General features: G+C 31.5%; 4 protein-coding genes across 4 annotated transcripts; 2 read left to right on the top strand and 2 right to left on the bottom strand.

Moving 5' to 3' along the window:
- Nucleotides 1-1271: 1271 nt before the first annotated feature.
- On the top strand, nucleotides 1272-2254 carry TRIADDRAFT_28855 (uncharacterized protein; the record flags this gene model as incomplete). The annotated part of the gene is made up of 2 exons (XM_002115123.1): nucleotides 1272-1597; nucleotides 1831-2254. The coding sequence occupies 2 exons, from the start codon at nucleotides 1272-1274 to the stop codon at nucleotides 2252-2254; spliced, it is 750 nt and encodes a 249-aa protein (XP_002115159.1).
- A 2508-nt stretch (nucleotides 2255-4762) lies between these two features.
- Nucleotides 4763-5781, bottom strand: TRIADDRAFT_5603 (uncharacterized protein; the record flags this gene model as incomplete). Its single annotated transcript, XM_002114944.1, has 2 exons — nucleotides 4763-5159; nucleotides 5516-5781. Coding segments are annotated over 2 exons (663 nt in total), but the record flags the coding sequence as incomplete, so codon positions are not given.
- A 553-nt stretch (nucleotides 5782-6334) lies between these two features.
- TRIADDRAFT_59032 (uncharacterized protein) lies at nucleotides 6335-9323 on the top strand (the record flags this gene model as incomplete). The annotated part of the gene is made up of 9 exons (XM_002115122.1): nucleotides 6335-6431; nucleotides 6919-6967; nucleotides 7268-7357; nucleotides 7538-7566; nucleotides 8371-8418; nucleotides 8564-8693; nucleotides 8831-8927; nucleotides 9025-9082; nucleotides 9235-9323. The coding sequence occupies 9 exons, from the start codon at nucleotides 6335-6337 to the stop codon at nucleotides 9321-9323; spliced, it is 687 nt and encodes a 228-aa protein (XP_002115158.1).
- Nucleotides 9324-10012: 689 nt separating this feature from the next.
- On the bottom strand, nucleotides 10013-13220 carry TRIADDRAFT_64156 (expressed hypothetical protein; the record flags this gene model as incomplete). The annotated part of the gene is made up of 5 exons (XM_002114943.1): nucleotides 10013-10225; nucleotides 10378-10437; nucleotides 10590-10706; nucleotides 11079-11165; nucleotides 13130-13220. 5 exons carry the CDS (start codon nucleotides 13218-13220, stop codon nucleotides 10029-10031), a joined length of 552 nt encoding a protein of 183 aa, XP_002114979.1. The 3' UTR covers nucleotides 10013-10028.
- Between the last annotated feature and the right edge of the window lie 1729 nt (nucleotides 13221-14949).

Here is a 14949-nt window from a genome sequence, read left to right as displayed (position 1 = left end):
AATATACAGTACTATACCATTTATTAATTAATTTTATTGATTAGTCAATTTTATAGCGTTATGTATATGACTTGTAATATATATGTTCTTCCCTGTCTAAAATTATTATGATAACTACTTGTATTAAGTATAATTATGAGATATATGTACAGTATATTGATAATACGTAGCAATACGCAATCTATTTGAACTGTTCGAATAAAATGCAGTAGATACAGTTTACCGCACTCATATACAATACATGATTTTATAACGTATTAACGTATATTCGTAAACAAAACAAGAGTCATTCAAATGAAGTAATGATTTCGTATTAGATCATTTGCAGTAAGCAATAGCGAACGTGATCATATCTTTAAATTAATATAATAATAACTTTATGCACATTCTTGACTGGATTTGCTCAGAATAATTTGAGAAATTTCATACATGTCATGTTTAGTGCCAACGAGGCAGGTGCTGATTGGCTGTCTAGCAGCGATGTGTAACCAACGTAGTTATTCGACGTTTATTTATCTAGTAATTTATCTGTAAATAAGTTTAACTGAGCGCTTGCTGCTGCATAACTTATTAAAAACTATTTAATTTTACTAAAATTAGATTAGGGCATGATTACAGAACAAGCCAACAAGAAACGCTTGCTCATTGATCTGGTCCTAATGATTTTCCTAATTTTTTCGGTTAAGTGGGAATTAGGCCAATGAACAAACGTTTCTTGTTGTCTTGTAATCATACCCACCTTTCTTATTGCTTTATAATCACACCCTGATCATGCTCTAATCATGCCCCCTTGTAATCATGCCTTATTGACTGCTGCACTGTGCTCTAACAGAACCATAGGCACATTTAATTTTCCATATTACAATCTATATAATATGATCTAAATGCTTACTGTTACATAATTTTAATTACTATTACTGTGACAGGGTCTCAAGTGAACATTGTATTGACGAAAGAAACAGATCGATATATTGCAGTTTATACTCAAGCCAAAATAGATTGAGCAGATCTAAGTTATTATTTATTTACTGTGCTCTGTGAAATACAGGACACTGCTGTGTAGTGTAATACTGTATACTTAACTGTGTGCGTAATTTGATCTTCACTTAAAACTAAAACTAAATACAGCTCATAGATAGATGGCGTTTGATGTATCCCAAATTGTTGAATACGTCCTAAATCACCCAGTAGGTACCACTGTAGTAGCTATGTCATGTATGGCATCATTAGCAACTTACTATGGCTTTACAAGGAATAAATGCAAAGAATATATGAGCCCACTGGCAAAACCGGGTCTAGTAGTTCTTCACGGTGATGGACCTTGCCCTGTGATAGTTAATCCGTCACCATTTGTGTTAAAGCTCCAGACATTTCTTCGTATGGCTAACATTGAATTTGTACATGATCTTAGACACCCCTTCGGTAGAGAAAATAAGATGCCATGGATAGAGTTGGATGGCAAAAGCTACTGTGATTCTACGTTTATAATGGAATTTTTAACAGAACGATTTAATGTTCAAATTGACGATCACCTAGATGCCGAGCAAAAAGCATTGGCTCGTTTTATATTAAAGACTGTAGAGGAAAATACGATATGGTAAGCAATTTCTAGTACCATTTCTAAAGATATAAAGTTTTTTAGAACACTGTAATAAGTACGAGCTGATCAGTTTGATCTAGGAGTATTCCATTTATATAATTGCCACACTGCACGAGTGGTAAAAATCAGATTATTGTAATACGAATAGCTTTTCTGTTTTGTAAATATGCGCGCAAGTGTACAGTATTAATTCGTTATGATAACTCAAAACTTTTACCTACAACATTTAGGGCCGTAATTGTATATAATCGCTTTATCGAAGATTTTGAATGGTTCGGCAAGTGTGTGCCCCTACCATGGTTCAAGTACTACGTCTTTAAATTGATGATAATACCTTACGTAAAAAAATGTATGTATGGTCACGGCATGGGAAGACATTCCCCCGAAGAAATCCGACATATTGCAAGAGGTGATCTTATGGCCCTCTCTATCACCTTAGGAAATAAGCAATTCTTCCTCGGTAACGATCCTACAACAATTGATGCCTGTGTTTTTGGTTTTATCGTAAACATTCTTTCTGGCTTAAGTGAAGACAGTTGGCCAAATAAGATGGTTAGGGAAGAATTTTCAAATCTTGTTGCGTTTTCTGATCGCATGAAAGCGAGATTTTGGCCTGACTGGGACGAAATTACTGCTAGCTGTAAATCTCATTAATATTCTACCGGTATCACTTTCAACTGCAATTTCATTATTGTGTAGGTTTCATAAAATAAAAACGATAAAGACTCGATGGTACCTGAATAATTAATCATCATAAGCCTACTGCGATTTGTTGCATTCAATGGAGTTAGAAGATTACGTAGCATGCATGTACAATATTATATTGTATATAATGCAGTCACATTAATTTAGTTAAAAAATTGTATAGGCCGATGGCTGGTGAACCTTAATATTTCAGAGGATTTTTTTTCACTATATAAGGAAGGTTAATTTTTAGAATTCTCTTTCAAGTTTTTGTATTTTAATAAGTATTGCAACCTTAAAAATAGCTTAATTTGGCTTAACTATTGTAGCTTTTACTTGATATAGTAGTATATTGTAAATCTGACTCCTTTATTCAGGTTAGAACTTACGCATTTTCTATGGCATATTTTTGTTAAAAGTCATACGATGTTAGATAGTAATTTCATACTTTTTTTATAGTTACACTTCTTTATATACCGTAGAAAGATGCAGTTTGTAGTTAAGTTACGATCATTATTAATTTAGTAATACTAGTCCTACAACACGTCGCTTTGCTATTTCGGGAATCTAGAATGCAATTTATCTGATGATGTGTTTAATTGCTAGTTTTATTTACAATGCTTTAAAATGACAATTTGATAATCTGGTACCACTAACTGCTCTGCGTAGCATATAAAAAGTGGCGTAGTTCTGTAGTAAAGTAATTCAAGTTTTAGTTCAAGGTAGGAAATATAAAGAAGCTCAGAATACTGTGAGCAAATTTTTTTGATAGTTTAGTTAGTTGAGGCAGTAGTTCTTTTAAAGTGAGCTTATAACTTGTTTCTTAAAGTTTAAATAAGGTGGTGCTTCCTCCTGCTTTAGTTGGAGATTTCAAAGTGATCGTTCAAGTAAACACTTTTGCCATTATTACTAGTGTGCATAATAAAGTCTAATTTAATTGCAACGAAACTATTTTTATGTATATTAATGTAAACCTCGCATGTATGAGTAATTACTGCGAAAATAATCTCCACATAACGTTACATAAAATGCCTGTAGTAAAAGCATGCTACAAACTCAAGTACGTTATTTTAAGTAATTTGACAGACGAAGTCTTTCTAATCCCTTTCCATAAGCATTAACTGTAATTTTTTTTACTACAAGTAAATTTATGCTGTACTTAAGCTTAGTTGATAAACTGTAGTTAAGTAAAGGTAGCTGACTGCTTTGCAACTGCTAAGGATTGTACTGTATGTTAGGTAACTCAAAATAAAATATAGAAAGGATAATAGAAAAGCCTATTCGAACTCGTAAATGTTATTTCTGATTAAAATTTCTCCCTGTTTATTTATTTGTGTAATACATATATATATTGATTATTGGTTGGAGTCTCGTGCTATTTCTACAGTCCACAGCCTGGTTCAATTTCAAGCTAAGTAATCCTACTATAACATTACTATATTTTAAAATTTGATTTGTAGAATTTTAAAAACGTTCATAGCCTACATCTAAACACCATTAGTGACTCCTTAACTTGAAAATATGATTATGACAATTGCAAAAATATTATAAAAATCCAATTGCTATATTTGCATGTACTGTATATACTCGTACAATTCAAATTCAATGAAATGAAATGAAAGGATAGTATCGGCATAAACCGTCTATCATTAGAACGTTTTACAGTAGAATCAGTTCATCATTATAACGAACAACGAATTCTTAAATTTTAATTTTAATACGGTATGAATACTACTACAGAGCATCTTGCATGTTTTTTTAAAAAGCAAGTAGCAATATTAATAGTTTACACTATAATCGTCCCTTCTAGATAAAAACGAACCAAATATTACTAAAAGCAAGCAACTTGACGTTATAATAATATTAATATAGAGAGTATAACAGTAGAGCTGAGAGTAGAGTCACAGAATAAAAGATTTTGACTAGTATAAATTGCAAGCCTCTTTATCGCGTATTTTCACGTCACAAATTTCGATTATTAATACTTGATCAGCAAAAGGAAGGTAAAGTTAGGCAGTACAGTAGTACATAGTTTCTTGCTGAATTGAGCCATAAAAAGGTTAGTTTGTTTATTATGTTAAATGCTAGCATAAAGCACGATTTGTTAATTACACAGTAGCTGTGAAGGTCAGCAATTTATAGCTATTGTACTAAATATCTATGCTTAAGCTTAATAATGTATGAACTTTAAATTCGACAATGGATAAGACTCTCAGTAATTCGTTTAGTAACAGTGTTCGAACTGGAGGCGATAAAGCATCTGATACTGCATACAAAATTCTGTAACCCTAATCTCAATATGTCAACATGAAATAGTTCACTCGCGGTTAACTTGAATCTGAAATCCAGATTGCTTGTATTACTGTGTTGGAGCTCTGCAAATTCTCCTAAATTAATTTGCACTTATTCGCATGGGTTGGTATTATTTATCTAAGACCAAGCACCCTATCTACAAGAACTCTATGCTTTTTCAATTAGTTGATCCCAGTCTGGCCAATATTTTTCCTTCATACGTTCGAAGAAAGCTACTAGATTGGGTGCTTCCTTCTTAATCATCTGATTCGGCCAGCTTCCATTCCGTAAACCACAAAGGACATTAGCTAAAAAGCCAAACACTACAGCATCGATTGTAGAAGGTTCATCGCCAAGAAAGTACTTTTTGTCGTTAAGGAGGTTCGACAAGGCTTTAACATCACCTTTAGCAATGTGTCTAATTTCTTCAGGTGAATGTCTACCGATTCCGTGCCTATTCATACTTTTCTTAATAGAAGGAATGATTGCTATCCGAAAAGCAATACCTACAATCCAGGGTAAATCGCTCGTTTGTCTAAACCATTCAAAATCTTCAACAAAACGAGGATATGCAATCATTGCCCTAATAGTGCATTAATACGATAGAGTGAGAATGAGTTCGTGAATAGCTATTACGCCTCTATATCTTCAATTAGAGAAATTATGGTATTTATATGTAGCACATAATTAGCTAATGGAACCATAGAGAGTAATAAATTGATATACGCGTATACGCATATTTTCCCACTGTATCACAATAAAAATAATTCCTAGACTTCATCAATCATTTCTGTAGATAAAGAATTAGCTCAGGAAGTACAGGAAACATGGAAGTTTTCTCAATTTAGTATACAGTGATTCTATCATTAGCATACGCAAATATAGCTATAACTCAAATTATCATATAGGTACATGAACTTTATGATTACCATTACTTACCATAATGTATTTTCTTCGATAGTCTTCTGTATAACACGGGCCAACGACTGTTGTTGTTCATTAAGATTATTGTCAATTTTTAAATTAAATCTTTCTCTTAAAAATTCGATGATAAATGTGGAGTCGCAATAATCTTTCCCGTCCAGTTCAATCCATGGCATTTTGCCTTTACGACCAAAATGATTCTTCGGGTCATGAACGTATTTAATATTCGCCATTCGTAGAAAAGTTTGTAGCTTAAGGACAAAAGGGGATGAACTGACGACAGTCTTTGTCGGTCCAAAACCATGCAGAACTACCAAACCAGGTTTTGCAAGGGCACTTTTAGGGAAAGATTTACTATTTCTGCGTTTTGTTAAATAAAAACATCCACCGAGGCAGAAAGCCACCAAAGCGGTTGTTTTATAAGGTCGGGCATATACATATTGTGCAACGCTGGATAACTGAAACACCATGTCGGGAAAATAACACCTTAAAAAGCTATATTTTGAGAACAAATTAAAAGCTGCAACGCCTTTAAAAAAAGGATTTAAAGGAAATCCTAACCTGTACAGTGTACAGTACGGTTAAAAGTCTTCTGATTACGCTGTCCACTACTGCACGGACTACTGTACAGTACTACACTGCATTGTACTGTACGCTCAGTACTGTACAGTACAGCAAGAGAATAAATAAGAAGTTAGCGAAAAGGAATCATTAACCTATTGCTCTCTTTGCATATGAGAATTGAACAGCAATCATGAAATCATGATGCCCGGTACATTATTAGGTAACTAATACGCAACAACAGAAGCTACCCGGTGTGTTTACGTTGTCATCATGACCTCAGCATATAACTTTTCTGAAACGGATACTTCCGATGATAACGGAGAAGAGCTAGCAAAACTCCAAGAAGCGTGCATAAGTCTACCGGACGGTAAGCAATGAGACACTTGAATTGTGCAGAACTGCAGAAGCTCTCATTGCTGTTTTGCAAGTGTACTGTAAAATGATCTTTATTTGTATATGTGTGTATATATGCCTAGATTGTATTACGCATAAATAGTACTGTATAGAAAAAGAATGGTACATCTAGCAGTCCATGATTAAAGCTTCATTTCTAATGTTCATAAAATTCACATCAAGAAATAGTCTTGAGTTAACTCTTGCAACCTGTTAAACTCTTGAATAGTACAGTAATGACAAGTAAACTGATTACATTTTAACAGTATCGCGTATTGCTATAGCTATCAATCATAAACTATTAATTATAGTTAAATTGTTGCTAAGTATGTTATCGATATACTGTATAATAGTGTATATAGGTACTGAGCATTTATTTGTACTCGTATGGTACTATTAAGATCATTATACCATTTTTGCAATCGCTCGTATTGAAATGTTGAACTCCTTTTTTTATGTAGGAACTGAAATCAAGAGAGAAAATGAAATATCTAGTAACCGACGTAAAAAGTAGGTGAAAAACATGTAAACCAATTTTATGTCAAACTGCACCTATAAATATGCTATCATGTTGAGAATAGGGTAATAAATAAATAAATTAATTAATCTAGATAACGATAATTGTCAGTCCTACTACTTTGCTACGCTCTAGATTAAATGATATTGTGCTCATGGAGAAAATTAGAAAGATATAGGAACTAGAGATTATGTAATATCGCTTAATAAATATACTGTAGAAAGCAAGATTTAAAAAAATACAAACTGATACCTAATATTAATTTATCCATACATACTGGGTATATCATGCAGGAACACTGATAAATCACAATCTAGTCATCATGCCTGGCAACTAGATGCTAGCCGAGGATTGCAGGATCATGTTGCCAAATTATTAGACGGGTTTGTACAGTAAGGCACTGAACATTGCTATGCCGTTAGTAATGCGAGGAATGGTATTAAATTAACGTCTTTCGCATAAAAGATGAAAATTTCTTAGATAATAAAGCAAAATCATAGTATTGTTACGCAACAAATGCGGGATATTAAAATAATTATTTGAAAACTTTTTTTACTTTTTAGGTATTTCGAAGCCAATTATGATTTCAAAGGTTAGATATGATATATGATATAGTATATAAATACAACGGCAATTGATGCTACACACGTATGGCTGATTGAACGTTTAGTATACGTATAAAAGTTGAAACCTATATATATGTGCTAATATTTATTGCCGAACATATCATTATCGTAACCCAATAACTATCGTTCAATTACTCATGCATGTTATACTATAGTATTAAATTGATATATGCAGTACAGTATAGGCATAGGACCCGATCAGGTCCCGAACCTTCAGTCTAACCAAAAGTAGAACACTGCCATACGTACAATACGATACAGAACGCGTGTGATAGGTTCGGATATGTTTATGATACGTATATACACGTATGCACACTTTTGAAAGTGAACGTGTACAGCACTAAAGCTCATACTATGCTTTAGACTTATAATAAAATAAAGCTTACTTCAAAGTATACGACTATTCTTCGTATTTGGTAATATTTCAAATATTTCAAATTCTCTTTTTAAGTACACCTGATAAATATTCATTTGCGTTAATGTAAGCTAGCATGCCATGCATAGTCTTCTTTAATATTAAAATGTTATCAGTATTGCAGGGATGCTACCGCAATATTAAGATAAAATAGAGTTACGGTAGAAAGAAGTGTCAAAGAAGTTATTTTTGTTATGAGCTCGGATAGAACTTCGTGCATGCTCCACCTAAAAGAGATTCAAAGTTACGATAACATATCTATTGAATCGGATATACCAGTATTTCATGTAATTGATAGCTCCACAGCAGAAAATGATTAAATTTCTTTTCTAATTTTGGTTTAATTTGTAAATAGTATCAAATCCGGACCTAAAAACAAGTCAAGACGAAGGTTCCAATGAAGGTATGTGAAGGAGTTTAACATCAATTACAGATAATCCGTCTTGGTATCTGCGTCCTCCTGAACATACACTTTTTAGGATTTGCCACAGTCACTGGATTATATATGAGTATACGACTCATGCAAATAAATTAATTATTATTGCTAGGTATTTATTTGTTTAAGAATTCAGAGGTAAAGTTGAACGAAAGCGACGCGTTGAACGTTAGCAATAGAAAACCTATTCGCAAGAAACGACTTAGCAGTCAAAAATTCAGCACGGAAGATTTCAACTCTAGGTAATGATTCTGAATGAATCTGTATACCTACAGTAGATAAAATGATTTTTGCCTCATTTCACTACTGATTGTTCTTACTATAAAAAATTTCTGAACTAGTCATCCAATGTAATAATTCTTTGTCCATCATCTCTTAGTGACGATTCCGAGGAAATTATCAAACTGAAAGCAGTTGTTGTATCCGGCGATAGAATACTTAGCCAAAGCGCAATTCATATAGCTGGTCCTGATAAGGTTCTATAGTAAAACTAAATTTTGCTACTTTTCGACCTTTGTGTTAACTTATAATTTTATGAAATGTACTAAATGCAGAATTTTTCAATATCTACAGGAGTTATCGAATTCTGAAAATGGTTCAAATGACTTCGCTGAGATTATTAGCCGTGAAGGTTTGTGCGATAATTTTATGCTGAATCGATATTTTAAACAGCAATAGGTAATAAATCTTAATTTTAATTTACACGTAATTGCTTATTATAAACCATGACTAGCATTCGACATTTAAATATGTTACCGTACTTTTTTGAATGGATATGCTTAGCTCATAAAAGGAAAAAGATTAAGCACGACAAAAAGTCAAAAAAGAAAAAATTAGAGAAAAAGAAGAAGGAAAAAAAGAACAAATGCTAACTCTTAAGTTACTCAACGTTTAGAATAGATTAAAACAGGATTTCTAGCGGTAGCATAATTTAATTAAAAAAATGTTAAATAGATTTTATTTTATCAGCACTACTGTAAATAGTTATCTAATTAAAATTTTATACATAGAAAGAAAAATTTTCCGTAGATTGAGATATCAATTGTTAGGAGGCTGTATTAATATCCAAGATCGGAAATTTACAATATGGCAAAGTAATCTCGGAAGATATCTTGACTTTTTGATTTCATATGAGTTAAAACAATGTGATACAAATCGATGTCTATTTTATCCAAATGTGATTTTATAATCTGCAAATTGACGAGTAATGATCTGGATTCTATTAGCTATAGTCATAATAAGTCTAGTTAAATTCGCTTGTTATTCAACACGAGTTCTGTTTGCTCATAATAATATACATTATACTGTATTATAAATCATAGAACTTTTAATGGAGCCTTGTTGTCTCAGCACAGACAGATGTAACAAATGAAGATACCTCAGACACCTTTTCAACTTTTTCAACAAATCTCTTGTGATATTTACTAAATGTTACTTTGAGATATTTCTAGGTTATTATTAGAGTATGATAAGAAACAAAGGAATATTGATAATGATAATATGTAATTTACTTGCTAAGGATATGTATTAGCCAAATAAAAATCGATTTCTGTAACTGCAAAGAAATGTAACTAAAGTTATTTTCTGGTCGTTTTCTTAAAATTGAATTTCTTGGTTCGATTAGTATCAGGTGTACCAATTACAGTTCGAAGCTGTTTCTTATGTGACGGCTGTGGATTAAGTTTTCTTGATTGTCGTGACTTTAAATCGATAATTTGGGGATTTTCTGATGATACTTTTTCATTTACCGCAGAATTTAGATCAAACAGCATAGCTAAAAGTCAAATACGAGATTAATCATCAGTTGTAATAAGATAAAATTTATAGTTCCATCTAGTTGGCGTAGTAGTAATATAAAGGTCTTTATTGACGATTAATCTTGACTACTAAGTTTCTCTGAGGATACTTTATAATATAACTTGTTACCTTCGATTGCTGAGCTAGGTTCATTGAGAAGGCTTGTATATTGTCGATTTGATCCGCTTTCTATCATAGTACAAGAATAATAGATGAAAATAAGTACAAACCAGTCTGTAAAAACAACCGATCACGCTAAGCCAATGGCTAGTTGCTAGTATTGATTAAGTAAGTTACTTATATGGTACTAGTTGACTTAATTGGTAGATCATAAAACATACCATTTATGCCAATGAGGACATATGCCGAGCTATCTTTAAGATATTCGTTGGCGTAGTGATTATCATACATGTACAGGTTTATTAGATTGCCATTATCGTCAGCTAAATCAATCATTTCTGTAGCATATATTAAACAATAGGATCATGTTAAAGTAGCAAGATTTTAAATAACTCTAAATCATTTTCTCATGATGGTATTCAACTACTGTAATTTAGGCCCCTAAAGTAAGATATAGAGTACTATAATCTAGTATTTTTATGAGTGCTATGATGGATAAACTTCATTTATTGTACTGTATGGTGAAACTCTGAAATCTCGGGTATTCAAGTATCCCAAGGATCGTTATTTCTTCGAATAGATTATTTAATTATAACTGAATAGTCGTAGCTGTAAGACTTTACCTAGACTTCTACATGAGTGTGCATGGTTAAAATAGTCTAAGGTCTAAAAACAGGTTAGATATTGGAGCTATCAATAAATGAATTTACCTTCTCTTCCACATTCGCATCGTCGTTTAATACTTTCAAGGAGAATTCGCACCAAGCAGTAAGGGTTGGAAATAATTTCTTGATTATCTGTTATGGAGATATTAATAGAATTTATTAAATCCGCGATAGTGCAAAACGTTTTCTGTTGCAGCATTGGAAATATCGAAGCTGAAATAATTAGACTAATCAGGTCATGATGAAGTTACAGAGCTAAAAATTTTTTACTTCTATTTCCTTCCTACTCATACAGTAAATTTAATTTCTGAAAATATGCACAAAAGCGCATAAGTATAGTAACAGATAAACTCTACTCTAAAACTTAAAATTGATTTACAGGAATGCTCGTACAACTCCAGTCTTAAGTAAATCAAATAAATATTATAACAACGTGAACTACTGTATTTGAGAAAATTTAGTCATGAATGTGTTGGCTTAGGTATGAAAGTTTATATTCGATGAAAACTAACTTAAATTTAAAGCTGATGCATTTAACATGGCATGTCCTTAAGATAATCTCTAGATAAATCAAGTATGCATAGGAAATATACTATTTATTAATATACGCTGATATGTAACGTTCGTGCAAGGAAAAACTACCCAAAAATTAAATCAAGCGACAGCAAGAGCTTTAGTACCGGTATCCGTTCATCCTATTTAAGAATTTAAATTCAATAATAGGCACAGACTTCTTCATTTTAATAAGGATAGACTAATAAAGAAGTGAGAATCAACCTAATATTACTGCTTTACAGTCATATAACCAGGAGGTAGAAAAAAATATCATCTACGTTATTAAATGTTAGACAAGAGAAGGAAAATGTCATTCATTTTTTACTTTGTACTTATAAACCATAAAGCGTAAATACTTAAACGGTGCATTATAAAAATTTCTGGTAAGAATATTCACTACCAGCTTCATTAAAATAATACCATGAAGATATTTACATCATCTTTATTAAGAATGTGTATAGGCAGGTCGATGCAATAATACTGGAAAGGATCAAGATCAAAATTGGTTCTCGGCTAAGATTACAATTTAATGAAACTTCACTCGTATTACTTTGGTAGTACGTAGAAAAAATTGTTTAAGATTCGAAAAGTAGACGGAATAAATGATAATTTTTAATCGAGAATTGCAATAATTAGCTTAGGTGAGAAAACAGTTTAATTTTCATTATTGGTGAAGATATCGATAGCTTGGAGGAGCCTCGTATTAGTATAATTAAAGATCAAGCTGTGAAGCAAGGAAAGATATTACAGGATCTATTTTCTTAAATAATGACTTCATTTAGGTCGCTATTTTTCTGAAGCAGTGATTTTAATACGTATGTAATAGAGTTAATTAACTATCGATTAATAATTACAATATTAAAGAATATCTTATAATTAATAGCTTTTTAATGCAGAACTCTTTACTATTTAACACAGATGTAAGGTGCAATTACGTAAGGAAGCTATATCCTTCTCTAGGGATAAAAGCTTGTAACCTTAAAAATATTCATTTAGAACCAAAAATGGATATTATTATACGACAAGGAATTTGCTTTTAGCAGTTTTGTCAATCAATAACTCAGACTTGATATAGTTTTAATACTTTCATATAATGATATAAAATCCTGCAAACGAGCGGAATCTTTATTTTAAATAACCAGCGAAGTAATTATGGTAATTAATTAAAGAAACATAATTTGCCTTAACTTTGTAGTCAGTTTCCTAAATTATATAATGAAAATAAATGAATTCCGTACTACTTACGTATACTTGTTGGTTACTTTAGCGTGAAATCTTAAAACAATTTTAAATAGAACGTAAATTTACTGTGAATACGTTTATACGAAAGGAGTCTGATAAAAAGTCACAGCTAATCATTTATCAGTGCATGGGCTAAGATAGAAGGAATAGGTATAGGGTCTCGGGAGAATGTAAGTTAATGATCATTTTACGAATTAAAAAATTCTGATAGTAAATTTTGAAGAAGTACGCATTACATAGATATAGTATTTGGAACTAAATTGTTATCACAGGGAAAATTAAAACAAATTTCAACTTACTTCCATATAAGACACGAATAAATCGCTGTGGAACTACCGGATAGTGTTCATTTAAATTAAATGGAGATCTTGGTATATCGGTGCTCGCCATCGTCTTCTTTAGATTAATCAATTCAATAGTTTACCATTAAGAAAATCGGAGTTATGTAGAGCGTTCGATCTCTTCCTTTAAAAAGATGCTTTAAGTAAAACAATTTTACGTATTAGCGATTTAAAGTAAGAATCGATCACCGACGGATTCTACCTATTGTAAGTTACTACCACATAATTACATCAGCTAACTTAGCGGTATCGTTTAGAAGACGTTATTCTAGGAAATTTGGCTTACTTTTTTTAATAATACGATCGAGATGGCACTTGACTATCAAAGCAGATGGGATAGAAAAAAATTGAAGATTTGTGCTACGGTCGATGAATTGCTAGGAATAAAACTCACTATAAAGTTAAAATTGATTCTTGTTAAGGTGTTCTACTTATTCATGTGCATAATAGGCATATTATCGTTTGTTTGTATAAATAACGTTGAAAGTTGCTAAGAGTTTTCATGCCCATCATTTCTGATTGGCTTAGTAATAACAATCACGGACTTGTAATAATGTACGGAATTGTACGCTACAACTTTATATTTTCTATCTAGTAAGACAATGTCAATTACACTTGGATTGGTTGTCATTATCAAGAGGCGTTTCCATTTATAGTTATCACTGAATTTTGACATCAATCAATATTGCGATTATGCTTTACCGTATATAAATCATAAAATATTTGCTGTCCTAGTCATATAAGTGACGATCATTATAAACGAGAACTACCGATACATGCATTGGCGGTCAGTTCCAAAATTGTTAAATTATAAGAGTTATACAATGATAATTAATTATGCTATTATCAAGCATGAAATGATTATATTCACCTTTTAATACTGGACATTATAAGATATGTTTCAGAATTTGTACTTGAAGAGAAAAGCGCCACTGTAAATATAAATGATTCTGAATGATCAGTAAATTTCAGATGATATATACAGTATTGTAAAAGTAAGTTTTATAATTGTGAAGCAAAATAAGATGGTGTATAATATTTATATTAGTTAGTATTACATGTAATCGTTCTGTAACTCTTAATATGTATGTATAAGAGTTTTCTATGTGAAATAGCATAGCCTATATCATACTCCTAAATATAGCTAGTGAAGTTCGCATATCATAATGTCATGTTAAGTTATTAGTGAAAGCACAAGTTGAGTAATAACAGAACTAATTTATAAGCTACTCTCGTAGTTACTAGCGTGTAAAGCAATAATATAGATACATGACATCAGAACTTTATTCATAGCTATATTCAAGTAGCTTGAAAATTAATTAATGGATTTAATATCACATAATTAATATCTTGCAACGATATGTACGCGACGAGAGTTTGTACCAGTTATTCTTATTTAAAAATAACAACAGTTTATCTAAGATGCACCACTTTTGTTATTTCAACCATTCTATTACTATATGTTGATCATTTTTCGATTTATAACATATCGATAGAATTACCATTTCATTAATTTGTTCCCAAAACTGTATTTAAAGTTATAGAATAATGCATTCTAAATAATAATGGTAGATGAACGATAACTCAGATTTAATTAAAATGAAAAGGGTTTTGAATGGCTAGTATTTCTTTTTTTCACAATTACATTTAAATATGCCTTGAAAATGAATTAAATATATTCTAATTAACATTGTGTAGCAATTAATCTATAATTAGAATTATCGTTTTATAACAAAGCATCAAATGTCGTGCTTAAGGATTGAAATCCTTTACTATAG

Source organism: Trichoplax adhaerens, genomic scaffold, assembly GCF_000150275.1.
Source record: "Trichoplax adhaerens TRIADscaffold_9 genomic scaffold, whole genome shotgun sequence".
NCBI classification, from domain to species: Eukaryota; Metazoa; Placozoa; class Uniplacotomia; order Trichoplacea; family Trichoplacidae; genus Trichoplax; species Trichoplax adhaerens.
The sequence above is the reverse complement of the archived record's forward strand: the minus strand, read 5'-3'. Positions and strand labels throughout refer to the sequence as shown.